Consider the following 22,146-nt stretch of genomic DNA (forward strand, 5'->3'; position numbering starts at 1 on the left):
AAGAATTTTACTATAGGAGGCCTACAGCAGCCTATTGAAAGCATCAATTAAGATCATTACATTTCAGTGGAATGCAAAGGAATAATAGCTTAGTTTTTCCATAACTTTTTCTTTTAAAAATATAAAATCAATATGTTAATTGTGTAAAATGTGGCGAATATGCATCCCATTGTCTCTACCCCAATAGAAAATTAAACTCATTTGTTATTTCTATTTCCTCTGATTATCACTGGAAACAACTTGATGTTTCTAGTATTTTCTATATATTTATGTAGTATGTGTATATACGTTTGCATATATACATATGCAAATAGGGTCATAATGTACAGTGTTTTGTAACCTGATTCTTTACCTCAGTACATCAATAATGTTTCTATTGTTATAAATGTTTATTGTTTAATTCCTGTTGTCTGTGCGGGATGCTCAGCAGTGCTTTAAACAATATGTTCTTGTTTTACATTTAATTTTCTTATGGATTTTCCACCATGATAAACGGTGCTTATAAAATTGCACATAAAGGTCACAGCTAAATCTCTGTGTAGATCAGTTATGCAGATGATGTCATGGCTAAATATTTGTATGCCTTAACAATCATTCCCTTCAGACAAATTCTGAAATCAGTATTCCTGAGTCAAAAAATGTACAGATCTGTACACCTTTAAAAAAAAAGAAAAGAAAAAAGCTAGTATTTATTGACTGTTTACTAAGTGATAGAAGCATTGTATCTTTAGCTCGGTTAGACTCAGATAACTTCGATTTCCCATGTTATAAGTATAGAGAATGTAGCTTAGAACTCACAGGAGTTGCATAAGCATGGCAGCAGGTCTGTGCCCCTCTCAGAATCTCATCAGCCGTGGGCTGCTCTGGGCAATCCCAGGCTCTTCCTACCTCATTGTTGGGGTCACAGCAACGCAGGATTCTGAAGATGGACTGTCCTGAGAGCGGCTCTTACCCAGTGACTGGTGAAAACCAGTGGGAAGAACTCTGGCTTCCTCATCGCTCTGGCCTTCACTCGTGCAGGGAGGCAACCGTGTGGCAAAACCCTGGTGCAGGCTTTTATCTTTGGCCTGACTCTCCTGCCTATAGAATTCATCTGAGCTACCATAGATTTTGCACCATAGGATACACTTCCACCCCCCACTTTTGGGGTAAGTGACCTCTTTGTTGATGCTGTATGGACAGCAAAAACGGAAAGGGGGGATTAGGGTGCGCCTTATGGTCCGATTGCTGTCCATCATGCATTGACAAAGAGGCCACTTACCCCAAAAGTGGGGGAAAGTGTGTCTTGTGGTCCCCAAAATACTCAGACTTGTGTCTCAAGGTTGGTTCCTAGAGAAACTCAAACTTAGTTCTGCAGCTGTTAGCTTATAGTGCAAATTTGCTCACCTCCCGTGGCCACACACACACACGCATGCCCTGTGACACTTCACAGAATAATCAAACACATTCAGGCTGTAATTAAAAGAGTCCTGATTAAGTCATTTTGTGTCCTTTATTGTGAGGAGTCAAGTTGAGCCGAGCACACTTCATAGAGCAAGCCACAGTTTAAGTCAGCACTTGTTTGTCTGTCCCCTAATTGCACACTTGCCATTCCTCTCTTCCTCTGGCTGTCACAGCCCCGGGCATCTTTCTGGGTAGATACACCCAAGCGTGGCTTGCACTAGCATCAGAGAGATAGCACACAATATGTCCTTTCTATCATTTTGAGAGTGACACTCTTAACTGTACCCCCTCGTCACCAATCTTTGATTCTACTTGAATTTCTGCTATTGTGCCTCTGAGTCATGATTTTATGCAAAACAGTATCAAACACCTTCCTCAAGACACTCATGGATGAAAGCTCCAACATGCCTGCACAACCAGGTTCTCTGTCACTCAGGAACAGGACACTGCTTTGTGACTGAGTGTGTACTTTACATGCTTCTTATTAATGTGTGTATTCAGTAATTTTTTATCCTTTACTGACTCTCCCTGGCTGCCAACACACACACACACACACACACACACACACACACACACACACATAGATACACACACAGACACACAGACACACACACACACACACACACACACACACACACACACACACACAAACCCAAAAGATGTTTGGGAGAAAAATTAAAGGCCAGTCTTAAACAAGTATATTTTACTAGTTATAAGTTAAAATTATGGGCTTACGAACATAGAAAGTCTAAATTTCAGGATAAAATAGCTTTTTTGTTTTTGCCTGTTTGATTGTTTACAAATCTATGAGTTAAGTATTAGGAGTATAAGAATGGATGCTCCATTTAAATTATTTTTATTGAGCACTAATTATTCTGAACATATAAACTCAATATTGCTATTATGCGAAAAACAACCAATTTCCTATGTTCACATGCAATTGAAAATACTTGACATATTTTCCTTGTGTTGGAATCATACTTAGGTCTCTTGAGGAGGGCTCGCGATGTACCCCACCTCTGAGCTACACTCTAACTCTGATGACTGTTGACACTGAAAGACTGAGAATGTGAGGCTAGTCTGGCTACACGGCCAGTTCCAAGCTAGCCTTGGCTACATAGCAAGATCCTGTATTAAAAGAAATGTTCAGAGGTGGGCGCAGTGGCACACACCTGTAATCCCAGGAGTAAGGAAGGCAGAGGCAGACAGATCTCTGAGACTTTGAGGCCAGCTTAGTCTACAAAGTGAGTCTAGGACCACCAAGGCTATACAGAGAAACCCTGTCTCAAACAAAAACAAAAACAAAACAACAGAACAAACAAACAGAACAAGCAAACAAACAGTGTTGAGTTACTCTCCTCTGTTATAACTCCTTGAAGAAATATCCAGGATCTGTCCAACTTTATAATGGTGAAGTGTGAGCCATACACCCATTCCCCTCACCCATCTAGTGTGCTGCCATTGTTTGCAGCTCTAGGGCCAACGTGCGCTAACAACTGCACCTTTGTGCGTCCACCTCCAGGTCTGTCACACAGCTTGTCTGGGGATGTGCTACGCAGGTCTTTCCTCCTACATGAGCCCTGGAACTTTAAGGCACATACAGGCATTAAGCTCTGTGCAGCGCTGTTCACAACAGGCAATAAAAGACTTGAAGTTCTTTTTCTTCCTTCCTTCTTTCTTTCTTTCTTTCTTTCTTTCTTTCTTTCTTTCTAGAGACAAATACAAACTATTGTCCTTCTATTTCTGTTCATCTGCTTTCATAATTAACGTCAAAATCTTCTTGCACTATTTTGTAAAGTGGGAATGGCTGGGAGCTAAAAATACAGCAACCCTGTAAAGAGTCCATGGCAGCAAAAACAAAAATAAAAACACAACAACAAAAACCCCAAAACACAAAACAACAACAAAAAACAAAAACACAACAGCAAAACAACAAAACAAATGACTATGTAAGATAATCACAAGGTATTGGTGGTATTTTAGATCTCAAGGGACTCTAAAGCTAGTTTCATATTAAAGACAAGGCAATGATGGTGGTTGCGCAGGAGATGTGACAGGCTGACCAACTCAGCTCCCACCCAGGCCCAGATCCACGGGTTTCAGTTGGCCCACCCCAACATCTACCCCATCCATGAATGCTGGAGTATGTGAAGGGTCCGGTCCTGCAGATCCAAAGCTGCAGGGTCTCCATGACACAGGGTGACAACAGGGTACCCATCCATAAGGAGTCCCTGTAATGATCCAGTATTGATGGTGTGACAGAAGCCAGAGGCCTCCAACCAGACCAATGACTCATTGCAACGAACATTTGCAAGTAAAGCTCTTTGGTGTACCGTGGGTCACAACTGTGACACACTGCAGCTTGCACAGTGCAGTTTGCTTTGGAGGGGTTATTTTTTGCTTTTTTTTTTCAAGACATGGTCTCTCTGTGAAGCCTTGGCTGTCCTGGACTCGCTTTGTAGACCAGGTTGGCCTTGAATTCACAGTGATCTACCTGCCTCTGCCTCCCGAGTGCTGCAATTAAAGGCGTGCGCCACCACTGCCCGGCTTTGTTTTCTTTTTGAAGAAAGAAGGTTGCAAGACCAGAGGGCAGATATAGAGGGATGGAAAATACAGATGGGATTGGGGTGCATGATGTAAAATTCACAAAGAATCAATGAAAGTTAAAAAACAAAACCACAGTTCATGTTACTGCCAGGAACTTAATTCTGATTATAATTTAGGCCATGAACTTCTTTTTCTGACATAAAACACTTCACAATTTTGATGGAAATTTGAGCTTTTAGTTTAAAGATTCCTCTTCAAAAATTCAATTTCTCAGGAGCCTCGGGGATGGCCCAATGGGGAAAAGTGTTCAGTGCACAACCTGGTTTCAGATCCCCGGTGCACAAACACAGTTGTGTTGCCTGTAACCTCAATGCTTGAAGGCCGAGGCCAGAATATCCAGAGGCTTGACGGACAGCCGGTCTATCAGAATTAGGGAGAGCCAGCCTCAGTGAGAGACCATGCCTCAAAAAAGCAAGGTGGTGAGCTATAGAGAAAGACACACACACACACACACACACACACACACACACACACACACACACACAGAGACACAAAACATTTTCACTTTCTCCTTGAGACTTCTGCATTAATGCGATTTATATGACATCTTTACCATTTAGATTACAGAACATATGGTCTTTCGTGTATTACTCAATTTAAAAGATAAAGACAAAGCTAGCAGGCTGAGGCAGGAAGATTATTGGGTTGTTAGGAGTTTCAGGCCAGGCAAGCCCTGGAAACAGACTGAAAACTCACCTCCTGCTAGCTCTCAAACTCAGGACCAGGCTCAGTCAGCGCCTGTGGCTCCTTCCTGCGCTTCTCACCCTGCCCTCCCTTAAACCTCTCCCTCCCAGGGGCTGGCCTGCCACCTACCTTCCCGGAGCCTGACACTACATAGCTCAGTTATTTGGGCTACACTAGTCTCCTCAGCCTCTTGGCCCAGGCCACCTCCTGGTAGTCAGGTCCTCTCTTGCTCCCGCTCTCCTTCCCTCCTCTCATGGTCTGGGTTAGTCTGCAGGCCGTGCTCAGCCTGGACTCTTTCCTCTGCGCCGGTTTTCTCCTTTATATCTACAATAAAAGTCTTTCCCACACTTTAGGAGTAGTCAGGTCCTCCTCCATTTCTCTCTCTCTTTCTTTCTTTTTCTTTCTTTCTTTCTACTCATCTGGTGCTAAAACCCAGGAGTGGCACAAGTGAGTTCCCTTCCAAGGGACTCAGCCTCTCTGAATCGAGCTGTTGAGCTGTCTCTTTTGGGGTTTGTACAGATCACTTGTTTCTGCTGGCTTCTGCCGCTCACTGTATTCGATTCCAAATTCTAGAGTACACCTCTTCAGCCGCTTCTTCCATCCACCCGCTCTAACCCTTGGTGCCTCCTCACCTACTAGGTAAGTGCCCCCTCTTGGGGCTGTGGGAGTCTGCTCTGCCCTCCAGGATGTCCTCCACCTGGGCATCTGGCTCTCTGGCTCCTGGGCCCTGTTATGCCTTTCAGAACACCTACCACGAGTGCATCTCCCTAATACACCCCCTGGAGCACCTTGTGGGCATACAACTGACACTCTGTTCCCCCCTTAGGAGCTGCCTGCGGACTCTTCTTCCCCTCATGGCCTCTATGACATTGGAGCCCTCCCGTGAGTGGAGTTCCTGCTTGTTCCTTATGGACATGCTGTTGTCTGTCTTGCAGACCCCTTGTGGAGCCTATTGGAGCCCTCCCTAGGGCTGAATTTGTTTCTCCACCCTTCTTACTTTGCTCCTCGGACTCAATTTCCTCCATGGACTCAGATTTTATTAAAGCATTATTGTCTTACTGTCAACAGGGTGGGTTCAGCACAGCTCAAATTCTTGCAGATTATAACGTCTTCTTCAACCACACAAGCAAATGATCCCAGAGTCTCTTATTTCTAAGGTTTTACAACTTTTCACTCTTAAAAATCTTCTATATCTATGATTTCTCTGTGCTCTGCTCTCAAGAGATCTTTCATGGCTGCAAACAGACTTTCTTTCAGGGTTTTTAAGTTCATTAGGGGTGCTTAAAATATTTTTTAAATTAGTAACAAAATTTGGATTAAATGTATAACAAAAGATTTATAGTTAAAAACTATACATAGGTATTTTAATTGGCTACAACATACCATATATGCAATTCAGCCTTTATTTAGAACACACCATATGTGTAAGTTGGAGTCAACTCCTGTTAACAAAATAGATATACTAGGGAAATACATGTTTTAAATATCAACTCTACGGCTGCTTACATATTGGCTGATAACCTCATCAAGATGGCTGGCGGCCATCTTTACTAAGGTTGAGTAGTATATGCTATGTAACACCACTGCCATTTTGGTTAAGACGACCACGTGGTATAAAGCAACTAAAGCAACAATTATAAAACTTCCCAGTCCTACTGAGCCCTTGTTTATCATTGTATCTCTCTCTCTCTCTTTTTTTTTTAACAAAGAAAGCAACAGCATGTTTCCAAAATAATTTGGATTAGGATGGGTCCTAAGTTTATAAGGGTCTAGTCAGATTAGCAAAGCCTGACACGGAGATTAACATCTAACCACGTCTGTCTTTGCTGACTGCTCAACACCAGCCTTCTAGAAAAATTTAAATAAAGAACAATGTATGCTTAATATATGTATATTTCCATATAATATATTTGATAAATAAGGTTGGTAAATTCCTAAGGTCTACTCAGGTTCATTGAAACATTTGTATAGGTTTTTTTCTTTTCTCACTTTGCTAAGCTTTAGTTAACGGAATAAACAGAGTCATACACCAAAATGTAATATTCTATAATGCTATACTATAAAAAAAGGCCAGGAAAGTTCCCAGTCTTCCTATGGACTACATTTATGGCCTAAAGTTTACTGTGATAAAGTTGTAAAATCCTAATCTTATGAAAGCTACTTACTTGTACACTGTTATGCAATTCATTTAGCCATGAGCTTTATTTAGCCTCCTGTATGTGTTTTCAAGGTAAAGCCTAAAGCAAGTAATGAAAAACAGGTAAAGTTTGTTTAAATTATGTATACTTAATAGATAATGGTTCTCAAACTCTTCAGAGATCTGCTGAATGTGACATTTAAAGTATTAAGAAGCAGCTTCCTGTGACAGATAGAAACACCAGATCCCGGGAGTGATGCTAAGGTCTCCAAAGCAGATTGTGGGTACAGATGACTCCACCTGCAGAACATTAGCGCTAACCACTGGGATAAATTGCCCTGTGCTTTGTCACTAGGGTCCTGCCCAAATTGTAGACACTTCTGTCTTGACTGCGTTATTCTGCCTGTTCAAGCTAGGTCAGTTTTTCCAAGTTCTTACTCCACAGGAGGATCTCTAAGACCTTCTGAATCTGGCCGCTGAAAACCGATGCTGTCATTTGTAGCAGCCAAAGACCAACTGTGTCTGCCTCCAGCAAAAGCCATCTGAGAGTCTTGGGCAACTGCCCAGGGAGCAGTAAGTTCTGGCATTTCACTTGGTGCATAGGTCATTTGGGTTGTACTGCCAGCTGTAATTTATCCTTCTCAGATCTCCAATGATACTGATGGGTAATTGCAACCTTATATTAACAGCAACAAGCAAAACAGTTCCTCCCCCTCCCCCAAACTGCCTGATCAGTTCATTTTATTTGTAAAATAATGCTTCACTTTTCTAGAGCTAAGAGATCTCTGTTGAGAAAGGCAAACACAGGTTTAAAAATGTTTCAGATTTCTTTCCCTCTCTAGGCTATTGTTATACCAAGACTTCAAAAGTTCAGCGTTTTAACACGAACCCAATGGGGTTCTGAAAACACAAGCTCAAAAATTTAAATTTTCTTTAGTTGTCTTCTAAATACAGACAAAATGTGCTTCTCACTGTGCTGACAGCATCTCTGTCCAATCTATATATCCAACCCTCTGGACAGAAAAAAATGTTAATGCTTTTTACTCTAAATCATTTTTATATCCCGAAGCTTTTACCATGACTCAAAGTCTTGAATCTACTGTTTTTTTCTACAATGTGGATTTCAGCACAGATGACAAACAGTGGTAATGCTAACGTACCTAAAATTTTTATCATTTTTTGTAAACTTAAAAAAATTCATGTAAGCTCCAGGAAGTCGACTTGGATCCACTTCTTGCAGCTCAAATGGATGCCTGATAAGCACTCCTGTCAATCAAGAGCCAATTTCCCCACCTGCCTATTCCCCTTCCCTTGGTCTGGGATTCCCTTCCCCCCCAGACCATCAGCCTGGAAGTTTCACCTGTCCACTAAGATAAAAATTTCCCCTAAACTCCATAACTTTCTCTTCTGTGCCTAGTTTATACCTGTCCCAGCAGATTTCTAGTCAGCTGACAATAGAAAGCTGCTCCAAATGCACCAGCCCTGGATGCTTCTGATGGGATTCCTGACCATCCTAAACCCCCGCAAGTCTGTGTGCACCTCCCTAGCCCCAGGTAGTCCCACAGAACCTGGGCAGTGAGGGAAACAGATGTCCCCCAGCCTGCCCTTTGAGCATCATTTCAATGGTCCTACCCCTCCTCCTGGTAATGATGTCCCAATTCCAGCAGGAAGCAGCTATACAAGATATTACGTTGCCCTTTATCATCAACAAAAGGCTGGAATGTTACACCTCAAACCCAGGACAAGTCAGTGCCTGTGGCTCCCTGCAGGCCTTCTCACCCTGCCTCCTACAGCTGTCCGTCCTAGAAGCTGGGCCTCTGCTTCCCTTCATCCACCCTGATCCCTTAGCTCAGGCATTGTAGCTACACCAGTCTCTAGGCCCCTTGGCAAGCAGCTCCTCTCTTGCTCTCCCTCTTGATTCCCGCGGTCCAGTTTAATCTGCTGGCCATGTGCAGACTGGACTCTTTCCTCTGCCTGTTTTCTCTCTTATTTCGACAACAAAAATCTTCATACTTTAGGAGTGGTCATGCCCTCCTCCCTTTATTTTATATTTTTATTCACCTCCAAAAATATAAAAGCCAAATAAAAAGAAAACCAAAACCCCGCAGATTATTTTCTAAAACTATTAACAGCATTGACAACCACTGTAGAGTTTCCCTAGGATGAAAAGTTCCAAGGGTTACATAGCTCATCAGTAGGGGACCGAAGCCCTGTGATATGATATGATTTATTCTCTGTGCTACAGAAATGTCAGTAATTACTATAAAGTTACCTGGCTCAATGTTCCAGGAAGGTTATAACTTAAAATATAAAGACAAGAAGAGCAAAACTAACCATAAACCAATTCCCTATCCATTCTCTAAATTATTAAGACAGATTTTCTTATACTTTTTAAAAAGCTATTTTCCACAAAAGGTGTTGTGCTCATATTCTGAGCTCATGTCTGAGATCACTGCTAAGTAATTTTTAACCATGTTATTTCCATGCAGTGTGGAAACGAGCCATCTTTTTAAATAGCTTGATTATTTTATTTGCTTGCAACTGAGCTTGCTAACACTATATAATGAAAATGTACAAAGAATAATGTTGCAGGGTTTTTTTTTGGTTAGATTTAAGTTAAAGACATTCATTAATAAGGAATCTTCAAGTGTGAATACCCCAGAAATGTCTGCAAGCCAGCTGATCTCAACAACTGTCTCTTAATATCACCTCACTTTGGAAGGTATCGGCAAACATTTGAATTAAAACTCAAGAATTTTCCAAAGTAAAGCCGTAATTAATAAAAACTATTCTATTTTCAAACTAAAACGATTTTCATAAAACTTTCCTTTCCCAAACAATAGTAAAGGAAACAAACGTTTTGGAAAATGTGGTCCTGACAAGTCACAGAAGAAATAAAAGTACCCGTAACTGGCAGATCCTCACAACCCAGGCTGCTTTCTGCTCAGAGCCTGGGGACCAAGGAGAAGAACAGCCAATAAGCAACTTTAGGCAGGGGGCTGCCAAAGCCAAGCTCTAACAGTTGGACATGGACACCTTAGGAGAGTTTGGGGGAACTCTCCCAAAGGATCCAGATTCTATGTTGAAACTGATGAGAAGGCGAGTGGCTCCTCCCAGGCAGCAGTGCGGGAGCCTGGCCCAGCCCCGCATGCCCCTGTGTTGTGTTCAGAGCACACCTTGATGCTCTGCTCCAGGGGAGATCTTTTCCCTGTGGCAGTTCAGCATCCAGGGAGCTCCGTGACTGTATGAATGAGGTGGGCTCAGACTCCACAGGGTATTTTAAGGCTTGGAGTCAAAGTATTTTTCCAGCATAGTTATGCAGAGTCCTTGTGCTGATGGCCTGTCCCTAGATTGTTCTAATTCCTCACTAAGTATTTGCCAACTCAAGACGGCAGGCTTTTCCTCTTTCATCGTAACCACGCCTATCGTCCATGCTAACTTATGGTTCAAATTCTGTTCCTGGAAACAGTCCCTGTATTTAACGATAATACCTCACATAAACAACCCACTGTTACAACTTATATGGTCACCAAACATTAATGATCTTCTGTAGACCAATAAAATGTTTTAACAAATTGTCATGTGTCAAATTCACAGCCAGAATCCACAAGATCAAAAAAAAAAGTTTTACACAATACAAATAATAACTTAAACACACACACACACACACACACACACACACACACACACACACACACTTCTCACAGAACTGTGCTTGGGGAAACTCCACGTGTTGAGTACCATTGAAGGCATTCTTTGCTAAACTGCTGCTCTGGGTACTTCTGCTTGAAAAACCTGTCACAGAGGGGCACAGCTGTTTAGTGGGTGAAAAGAAAAATTTGCTTGTGGCCACCAGAAAGTTTTAAGGTCTTTCGAGTTGTATAAAATGGACCTGCAGAAACATTTAAGTGTTCTCAGGATGCAAAGTTGGAGCTGAAATGTGATACCAAACCAGTTGCAAAAAGTGTGTGGCAGCCATCTCTGGAGGTCACACCTGGTACCCAGGCAAGCAAGAAGGCTTCGAGACACATAGCTTGTTGGCTGCACAATCTGATCATGTGTGAATCCGATTCATACTGCTCTGCCTGTTTGGTACTGAGGGTCTGCTCATGCTCTTCCCAGACTTTATCTTCATAGTCTTTTAAGAAACACTCACGTGTCGAAGGGTAACAGTGGGCTGGTCCTTCTTCATCCGGGAGGCACCTGGAGAACATGGTGTGGTGACTGCCGAGGAGGGAGGCTGGTTCTCTGAAGCACAGGGTTCCCTCTGACTGAGGACATCTTCTAAATGGCTCCATCACTTGAGGACAACTGTAGTTTTGCTTTACATTCTGAAAAACTTGCTCGGGTGGTGGAAGGCAACGCTCGCTGCTGGGCGAGGTGGGCTGCTGAAGTGAACCCATTTTTTAAATGAGGAAGTTCCACTACTTTCTTTCTTTCTTTCTTTTTTACAATGTTTTCTGCAAGTCTTTTCTTAGGCTTGTCTGATACTGAGTATTCTGGAAACTTCTCTGTTGGCGTAAGGTTATTGTGTAAATCAAATAATGATTTTTGTATCCTCTATCCCTACCCTATATATAGTTGCAAGCCTTGTTCTGAGAATCTTCTGTCTCAATGGTGTATAAACTCTGCTCCTCAATTGGCCCCTTGAATGCCAATAAAGCAGCTTACATCCAATTGCTGAGCAGGGGAGAGAATAAGGCTGGACTTCCTGCCAGGTAGGGGAGGAAGAGTTAGAAGGTGAAATAGGGGATTAGCCACAGGCAGAGGTGCAAGAGAGGTGAGGAAGATTCAGCTGGAACAAAGAAAGAACTAAAAAAATGAGTAATTTGGGGATTTTCAGCAAAAATGGAGTCATAATAACATAGAGAGTTAAGAACATATTTAAACTGCTCAAGATTGTGTTGTTAAGCTTTATAAACAAATATAAAAGAGTTTCAATTATTTGTGTGATAATTAGGTTTAAGGAATAAACTAAGAGAAAGACAGTTTTATAAAAACAACTTTAACATTTTTCTATTTAGCACCATGTATGAAATGAAAGTAAAGGGCTTTGTTGCCGAAGAGGACTGAGCAGCCATAACAGGTGGAATTAGGGTCTGTAAGAACTGCTTGTAGTGTTCTCCAGGACAGTGTCGGAGGGTGGGGCAGGGGGAAAACACTTCTCTATGAAGTAGTGAAATCTTTAATGTCAAGGAGGAGCATGGCTGCTAGGGCCTGAGCTCACACAGGCAGCACAAGGTGCAAGGTAAGCCAGGGTTTACATGTCTCTCAGGCTTTAGGCAAGGACTCTGAATCTGTTTCATGTGTAGTGAAACATGTCACATTTAATTAAAGACATGGCTCAAATCCTATTTTTTGGGGGGGGATGCATTTTCCCCTTCAAAAAATTATGTAACCAGTTTTCCACAAAATGTTGTCTTATTTTCATTATAAAAATGAACATCAATTAAGAGATAAATTTAAGTATTATGTAAATGCAAACACAAAGATTAGGAAATGGTAGTTAAGAGAAAAATAAGAACAGGATGGGTGTGATGGCTTAGCGTGTGAAAAGGCTTGCCACCAGGACTGACCTTTGGAGTTCATCCCTGGAATCTACATAATGGAAGGAGAACACACATGTATGCAATGGCTTGTACACACACACACACACACACACACACACACACACACACACACACATACACACACCCCCATGCGTGCACACGTGCACACATGCACACACACATGCATGCACACAATACACACATGCAGACGTGTACACACATGCACACACACATTTTTAAAAAGCAGTTTCCATGACATATGACATTTACAAAAGTGTCTCAAAAGCAACTTTGTTCTATGTATGCTGGTCCAGACTCTGCCAGGGTACGCATGCCGGCTAGACTGTCACAAGCCAGCTACTCTAGGGAAGTGTATACAGAAAGAACAGGAACAATTACTAAGAGTTATTTCCTTCTCCCAAATTTTCTTTCAGTGAAGTGTTACAGAAAGAATAAGTCATTCTTTGTGAGGAATGACTTTTATATATATCTTGCATCTGCAAGGTTGAAAGGATAAATAAAATTTCACTACAGTTACTTAATGAAATCCTAAGAATGCTTTATAAATATGATTAATATCCTCCATTATTAATGGGTATATATCAAGCAAGTTGTAGGTTGCTGGAATATTAATGTCACCATTTTTTTTCGGACATTTAGTAGGTACTTGTGCTCTTTTTCTGTAATGCTGCTGGGTGATGACAGAGATATAGGTCAGAGCTGCACACAGGTTAATGGCTTTCTACATCATCATAAAGATGCTAACATATTAAACACATGAAACATGGAGATGGCTACATGGGGCATATGGAATGTGGAGTAATTAAATATATTACATGTAATAGATCCTGTTCTATAAAAGCAAATGAAATATCAATCTGATGATTTTTTCTTACCCTTACACACATTTTAAAAAGTGACTTTATTATATATACATATAATATATGTAATATATAATACATATAATATATATATATATATAGTGTGTGTGTGTGTGTGTGTGTGTGTGTGTGTGTGTGTTTGTATGGAACCTACAAAGGCCAGAAGATGTCTAAACCCCTGGAGCCAGTCACAGGAGGTTGTGAGCCATCCATTATGGGTGCTGTGAACCAAACCTAGGTCCCCCAGAGGAGCGGTCAGCACTCCCAACCGCTGAGATACCTCCTTGTGTAAGTTTTGTATAAGCCCCCATGTACAAGTTTTGATTAAACTACATTATTGGTGAAAAATGGAAACCAGATCGTTTACAGAATGGACACCTGGCTAACGCTGGCTTCCAGGAACTGTTGAGGTGAAGGAGGTAAGCTGGAAGGAGGGAAATCTGGGCAGCCCGACAACAGGCTGACGGAGGCACTTTTATCCTGCAATATGATTGGTTCATCTTTTCAGAAGGCCTTAATTGTGATCCGTAATAAACCTATTTATATTTCAAGGAGATAGCATCTAAAATTCAGAACCGCATTTTAAAAAATCCTTGACAAGCCAAAAGATGTGGGTCAAAGGGAATTTCTACTCCTTTTCTTAGCACCTAGCACTCAGGTCATAGTCTCCTCTTGGCAGTCAGAGCCTCCATGGCCTTTTACCCAGTGTTGGTGATGTAATCTAGTTTCTCTTCCCCAAATACCCTTCCTCATCAATGGACACTTCAGCCTTAATCAAAGTCCACCGTTTGTTTACAGGTCCGCTGCACTCCGCATTCACGAAGGAAGGAACGGTGGTACCAGTGACTTAGTTGGTTTCCTGATGTTATATCTGGACACCATGGAAGGGGATTTTTTTTTTTTACAAAGAATGGAGATTTGTTTGTTTGTGGTTCTGGAAGCTGGAAAGTCCAAGAGTATGGTGCTGCATCTGCTCACGCTCCTCTCTGAATTAGATCACGGTGGAGGGCCTTCCACAGTGAGACAGAAGAAGCACACTACCTGGGTGTCTCCTCTTACACTAGCACATTTCCTCGTGACTTCCTCTAAGTCTAACTACCTCCTGGGGGCCTGTCTGTCAGACACAATTAGCACGTGGCTTTGGGGAGTAAATGACTAACAGATGCATTGCAGGGACACACCTAAGCCTCAACATCCAGCAAGGAGCTCACCACTCAACTTTTATTCTTATTCTTGCTGGCATATTCTTTTCTTAAATATATTAATGGCTTATTAGTGGAAGTCTTTAATTGAAGGCACATCAGCAGAAACTTAAAACACCCCTTGTGGTTGACAGAGCAGGAGTGTTTCTCTGAAGACTGCAAGACTGGAATTATCAAACAGATGGACAGCATTATTGGAAGGGAGAAATGTGTGGGAGGTCAAGTCCAGGGAAGAAAAATATTTAGATTATATACTTGAAATGCAAGCGACTGGATAGAAAGCCTATAGTCTTAATAACGCCAGCTGTGCTCACAATACAACCTCTCTTAGGGGTTCTAAGATGACACAGCTGATATAGGGGCATCTTTTCCATGGCCGTACCGGATAGACATGCTATCATTGCTTTAAACCATGGAGGCAATATTAAGGTGTTATTGGTGAAACTGGCAGAGCACGATTAGAAAAGGACCCCAAAGAGAGGACAGAGACAAGAGCCGCATGTTTTTCTCACATGAAGGGATGCCAACCATCAATCACCCATCACCTACCTACCTACCTACCTAGCTTTGTCATCTATTATCAGGCATCTATGTGTCTGTGTATGAATGGCATGAAAGGATCAGGGGATGTATTTCAGAGGAAGGGGACCAGTAGGAAGGGGAGAATAGCAGAGCACAGTGATGTATATGTACGGCGATGCCACCACTTAACCCATTATCTTTCTTCTCTCTTTCTACAAATTCTAAAACTTTATTAGCCCCCCCCCCCCATGGGTGAACAAAGGCCCAGCATGCAGAGAGCAATCAAAGTCCTGAAGCTGCCTCTTTGATCCATTTCTTTTTTTCTCTCTTTATTTGTTTATTAACTTACCAACAGACTGCAGCCCCCGCCCCCCTCTCCCCCCCCCCTTGTCCCCCATTCCACCCTACTGTTCTTCTTTTGTATGACTTTGCTGGTTAGTTTGAACTGTCAGCTTGACTCAAACTGAACTCAACTAGGAAGAGAGCCTTAATGAGGATGTGTCTCGATCATACTGGCTTGTGGGTGTGCCTGTGAGGATGAAGGCTGACGTGACCTAAGTCAAGAAATACCTGGAGCCATCAAAGTGGGAAGAGGCAGGCGAGCATCCCCTCCCAGGGCCATCAGTGTGGTCATGATGCTGCCTGACACCTGATTGGGAACTTCTGCCTTTCACATGGTCCTTTTCTCTCTGTGTTGCCATTGGTGCCTCTGTCTGTGTCGAATCCTCCTCTTAGAGCCCTCCCCAGCCCAGCCCGGACAATCATCTCATCTCACAGTCCTTCAGCTAATTGTGTTTGAATTCACTGGTCCCAGGGATTGGGAAATGGCTGGAGGCTGATACTCTTTAACCCGTTATGTTCTGTAGAGTAAGCCTACTTACTATTCCCGCAGGGTGCATGAGGCAGTTGAGATGTAGAGAGCTTGAGAGACTTGCCCAAGGTTATCTGTGCACATGAGAGCCATATTTACTTCTAGAAAAAAAAAACACTTAAAATAATTTCAAGAAGTTTCCTTTGGATGTCAAATATAATTTCTGTGACCCATTCCTTACTGAGTTATCTTACACCACTGACGACATAGGGTGCACTAGAGCTTCCCCTTCATACAGTCATGCCACAGTTAAATTGGCCACATCTGATAAAGCTGTTTATTGCATACTGTGTTAACTAGCTGTGTTCATGGCTGTGACAAAATGTCTAAGGAAAACGAAAGGGGGAACAAAGGTGTCTTTTGGCTCCTGGTTTCAGAGATCTCAATCTGTGGCACTTGGCTCCACTGCTCCTGGGATTGTGCACAGAGAGGCAGAACATTGCAGTAGAGGGAATGTGGTAAGAGAAGAGACTCACCTCATGTCATGATGGACAGTAGGTAGAGAGGGGCAGAGATGGAGCCCAGGAGAAGGCACAGCAGGACACGGACCCCAAGAATACACTTCCACAACCTGAGACACCTACTTCTTTGTTTTATTTTAATTTTTTTACATATTTATTTATTGTGTGTGTGTGTGGGGGGGGAGTATACATGCCACAGTATACATGTGAAATTCAAGGGACAGTTTGTGGAAGTCAGTTATTTCCTGCCCCATGGGTTCTAGGGTTCCAGCTTGGGTCTTCAGCCTTCATCAGCTGACCTATCTCATTGGTGCCTTTTTAAAAATTTTTTTATTTTCTTAGGGTTTTCTTTCTTTGTTGTTTTGAAATGAGTTCTTATTCTGTAACCCAGCTGGCCTGGAACTCACAGTAATCTTCAAGCCGTAGAATTTCAAGTATTAGCATTATAAGAGTGAGTGTCTTAGTCAGGGTTTCTATTGCTGTGATGAAACACCGTGACCAAAAGCAAATTTGGGAGGAAAGGTTTTACTTGGTTTACACTTCATGTCATATTTCATCACTGAAGGAAGTCAGGACAGGAACTCAAAAAGAGCAGGAACCTGGAGGCAGGAACTGATGCAGAGGCCATGGAGGGGTGCTGCTGACTGGCTTGCTTAGTCTGCTTTCTTATAGAACCCAGGGCCACCAGTCTAGAGATGGCACCACCTCCAATGGGCTGGGCCCTCCCCCATCAACCACTAGTTAAGAAAATGCCCTACAAATTTGTCTATAGCTTGATTTTATGGAGGCATTTTTTTCAGTTGAAGTTCCTCTCTCACAGACAATGTTTGCGTTTGTCAAGTTGACATAAAACTGTGCAGCTCGGTGAGCTACCATGACTGGTTCTTACTGATAAAGTTTCTGATACACGCCAAGTATGGCATAGGATTGCCAAATCTTGACTAGATTTAGTTTATTAGCGAAGGGAATGAATTCATGGTCCCTTTACACCAAAAGCCCCATCTCCAAACATTGCCATGGGGACCAAACACAGAAGTCTTTCAATGGGTCATTTAATATTCAAGCCACAATACATATATCTTATAATACAAACTTATTGAAAATAACCTTAATATTCTACAGGAGGCTAAATCCTCCGTGGTCCAGCCATATGTACCCTTGTGCAGCCCTTTTAAAATGAAGGGTATCTATAATTATACTTGACATTTTCTAAGAAAGCAAGTATCGAGTATTCTCAGAAAAATCAGGAGAGATATGAAGTAGATAAGCTAATGAGTTTGGTTGTGACAATCACTTTCTAGTCTGCGCACACTTCAAAAGAGCATGTAGCATGCTTCGCATATTAAACATACATGTTTATCTGCTGGCTATCCCTAGATATACCTGCAAAAACGAAGTATGCCTGAATCGGATTGGAAAAATTCACTCAAGTCACGGACAGAGCTGTGTGTGGAAAGTGCAAGCATTTCACACATAACAAGAGAACTCGTATTTATATGCAATTTTATGTGGTACGTACATATATTGAGTGTTTTAGAAGGAAAATTCATAAATTTGCAACTGTGTTTGGAGCTAAAAGTGGGATGGAACGGAGTTTTCTTATTGTAAATGCTGTTGTGTTGCTTGATGCTACCTTGCTACAGATATGAGCAAGGGGGACAGGGGAGAGAGAGAGGAAGAGGGGAGATGAGAATCTGCGAGCTGTGTTTCACCTTTTTTTTTTCTTTTTAAAGAAAATCTTGCCATGGAACTCAGGCTGCACTCTAACTTGGCTTTCCTGATGCTGGCACACACCACCACTGCGCAACAAATTTCCAGCTTCATCTCTTAATACATTTTCTCTTTCCTCAGATAATTCATTGCTTCCCATGTAAATCCGTGTGTGTATGTGTGTGTGTGTGTGTGTGTATGTGTGTGTGTCAATGTTTATGTACCATTCGATGGTCATCTTTCTGTATTTTCTGCATATAGAAACACTGCTCCACTGTTCTCCTGAAATGTTGGAACTCACCCCTTCCTCCCCCTTCGCTCGGAAGCCCCTTGTCTACACCGCTCTGAATTATGGTCATATTTCTCAGTTGGTCACTTTCATTAAATTAGCTCCTGCAGGAAAGTATGCATCTCGGTGGTATGTGCGCTCTCCAGACAGCAGAATGGAGCTTGGCTGACCGCATATCACTGACCACAGAATTTAAACAGAAAAGCCATCTAGGAAAATCTATGCTTTCGGTGATGACCAGTTTCAGGGGAGCCAGAAAATAACATGTGACCCTGGAACACGAATCCTACTTAGCATAAGTATCGAAAGGAGCCAATGGGATCTCAAAGCTAAGCGTTAAACTCACACTAAGTATCAAGGAAGCTGAGTGCACAGATGTAAATGTTAGGAAGCTACGCCTTACAAATGTTACTGACAGCACAAGGAAGAAGACGGATTGCAACTGGAATGAAAACGCAGCTCTTGCTCTTTTACTTGTTTGTGTCCCATCCAGGCAGAGCAGGTCCGAGTACGAACTGTATGAACAATAGCTCTGTCATGGAGTAAGGTGTTTTTGAAGACTGGGACTAGCAGTCTCTCTCCACTCTGCTGCCCAGTCCCTTCTCCACTAGAGACTCACATCAGTGCAGCTCACACTGTGGCCCCCTCAAAGCGAACTGTCCCACATCGCGCCATAAAGCCACTGCACTTTCACTGCTAGTTCTTCTTGCATTTCAAACCATTCTCCCTTGTTCTGGGTGGATGCAGGCAGCGGGGTCATATTACTCCATGTGGGCCACGTCCATGCATCTCAAAGTGTTCATGGTAACTGACTGCACCCTCATCCCTGCTAAGCAGCAGAGGCCACCTGTCATGCTTCTAGGACACTGACCGTCAGTTCTGATCCCCATGAACAGGTGCGCTGATGTCAAGCAGGAGCCATCTCTTCTGACCTTATGATCTCATCCGATATTATAAGATGAAAAGGTAGCAAGGACTTAAAAGCTCACTTCAACTTACTGTGAGTGCGGTTTCGTGTTCTCCAGCGGCCAAGTGGGCTAAGCCCAAGTAATAAGAGGCTTCTCCTTCCATGCTTTTGTCACTTCCTGAAGGGAGGATGTAGAGAAATCAGCACAGCACCAAGGGGACAAAATCCTTATCAGTTAAGACAATACACAGTGACTCTTTTAAAAACATACACACATATCAACAATCCTTGAAACTAACCTGTATTTAAAAAAATTAAAAAATAAGCATGTTCTCTCTCTCTCTCTCTCTCTCTCTCTCTCTCTCTCTCTCTCTCTCTCTCTCTCTGTGTGTGTGTGTGTGTGTGTGTGTGTGTGTGTGTGTACTCACACACACATGCGTGCACGTAACTTAAGTGGGACTTATCCTGATCTCAAATGATAGGTTAAGATACGTTAGCAATATAATGATAAGAAGTTCCCTCTACACATACCGCACAGTTTATACTTTTCACATAACAGAGACCGTTTCCATTAGTCTAGCATATGTAGACCTCTACAGTTGTCCTGCGTGTCTATGACAGCGTACATGAAACAACCAGCAACACGTGACCGTGCGACTGGCTGCACACTCCTGCCAGCTCTCTATGTTTCTACCAGGACCCGTGATTAACAAATGAAGACTGCTTGGCCTGACAGTGGTCGCGCGGGATTGCTGGCTCATGCTTATATGAGGAGGACAAGCCGCGCCCTGCTTCCGGGTACAGAGGTCCATGCGCATACCGAATGGAAAAGTGCTCGCCTTTGCTCATCATGCTTTCTCCTCTCTTCCTCTCTGTGATGTGTTTGCGTCAGTAACAACCCAGTTCTTTCCAAAGGCAGAAGTGTAAAAGGCGCAATGTGCAGCTCAGTCTGGCATGCTATTGGTGCACGCACAGCGTATTTACATTACTGTGAAAACGTAGCATGTGCATTCTGCATATTTGAGGTGACCACTTAAAAAACCTCTCTTTAAAATAAGAACGTTATCCCTTTTCTGCTTTGACATCATCATCCAAGTCCTGGAAATGCAGATGCTGACAAGTCCATGGTGGCTCAGGGCTCTGCAGTGTCTCCGCGTTTCTGAGCCCTGGATTGTAATCACAAGGGACCCCAAGAGCTGGCGGTTGGTTCTCCTTGCTGTGTTCAGTCTCTCCACTCACCGAGTCACTGCCAGTGAGAATGGAAGATGTCAAGGAACCCAGGCAGCAAATGCCGCTGATGGTGCCCGGTTTTGTTTTCGAGCTATTTTACTGGCTACAGAGAACTATGCTACAAGTTTTCACGCTTCAGTTGACCTGAGGATCTGTGACCCAGCCTGGCGTTTTGCAACTTGGGATCCAGCAGTGTCTGGCTATAAGGTTATAGGAGATGGGCACGGGGTGAGGAAGAAAAGACAGAGCAGAAAAAAATGCCCATTGTGGAAAGTGAGCCTCTTGCTAAGTAACAGTTGAAGGTTTGTGCTTTGTATTTGCTGAAATAAATTATTGGTGTCAGGGAGAGAGACAAAATATGGCATATTTTCCTCATATCTGGAATCTAAATTGAACAACACACATGATATACATATGAAAGCAGTAGGGGAGATATTTGAGGAGAAAATGGGGATCTATGAAGGGTAGGGAGGAAGATGAAATGGGGAGCAAATGTAAGCAAGTGAAAATGATGAACGTGTGTGAAAATGTCATAATAGTAGTTAAATGGGTTCGTTAGGGAAGACCTCGCTGACCACATAGCCACCATCAAGTGGAATTAGCAGTATGGGGCAGAAACCGCCTGGGGACCTCACCGCTATGCAGAAGTCTAGCACGCTGCTAAAGCAATCACTGGGCAAAAAGAAAGAAACCACAGGTAAACTACAAACTATAGAATACTGTGAGATGGATGAAAATGGCAGTGCAACAAAGAGAAATCCAGATAAAGTGACACACATAGGTTCTTTATGGATGCTATAGGTGTCTGCTGTGATAAAACACCATGACCAGAACTCATCTTGGGAAGGGTTTGTTTCAGCTTCTACTTTATAGTCCATCACTGAGGGAACCCAGAGGCAGGAACCCAGAGGCAGGAACCCAGAGGCAGGAACCCAGAGGCAGGAACCCAGGCAGGAACCCAGAAGCAGGAACCCAGAGGCAGGAACCCATGTGGAGGCCATGGAGGTATGCTGCTTACTGCCTTGTTCCCATGGCTTTCTCAGTTTGCTTTCTTAACCACCCAGGGTGACCTGCCCAGAGGTAGCACTGTCCACGGTGAACTGGGCCCTCCCATATCAATCACCAGCCCAGAAAATGTCCCCCAGAGCTGTCTCCAGGCAAGTGTCTCTCAGCTGATGCTCTCCCATGTTCATAACAGCAATGGAACTTAGGGGGCATGATGGCTGTATGCATCCATCCTCAAATATAAGGAAGATGCTTTCCTGACTCACCAAGGAAGACTGAGCTAAGTGTAAGACAGACAGAAACAAAGGAAAGAGAGACCAGAGCAGAAACAAAACAGAAAAGAAAGGCAATGGAGAAAATCAACAAGAACGAAGCACCACTTAAAGTTAACAGATCATTAACCACACTGAACAAGACGTCAAAAGAAGAAACACTCAATGGGTCAGGGATGAAAAGAGAAAAAGAATACAGTCCTTGATCATAAATGAACCCTGTGGGTAAGTTTATACTACCAAGTTACATAAACTAAATGTGCAATATCCTAGAAAGACACAGATGCTGGAATTAATTCACGAAGAGAAAGGAGGAAGAGGAGGAGGAGGAAGAAGAGGAGGAGGAGGAAGGGAAAAAGGACTTCCTGATACAATA

The 22,146-nt window shown here is 42.8% G+C and overlaps 1 protein-coding gene across 3 annotated transcripts in view; it reads right to left on the reverse strand.

Annotated features, from left to right (window-relative positions):
* TTC29 (tetratricopeptide repeat domain 29) overlaps positions 1-22,146 on the reverse strand; it is a 191,586-nt gene that overhangs the window by 99,081 nt on the left and 70,359 nt on the right. For all 3 annotated transcript variants that reach the window (XM_084757523.1, XM_084757524.1, XM_084757525.1), the window contains exon 7: positions 19,356-19,441. In XM_084757523.1, coding sequence (XP_084613649.1) covers positions 19,356-19,441 — 86 coding nt within the window. The remainder of the gene's footprint in view (positions 1-19,355; positions 19,442-22,146) is intronic.

The sequence above is a fragment of the Acomys minous genome, assembly GCF_964271855.1.
Source record: "Acomys minous genome assembly, chromosome: 14".
NCBI classification, from domain to species: Eukaryota; Metazoa; Chordata; class Mammalia; order Rodentia; family Muridae; genus Acomys; species Acomys minous.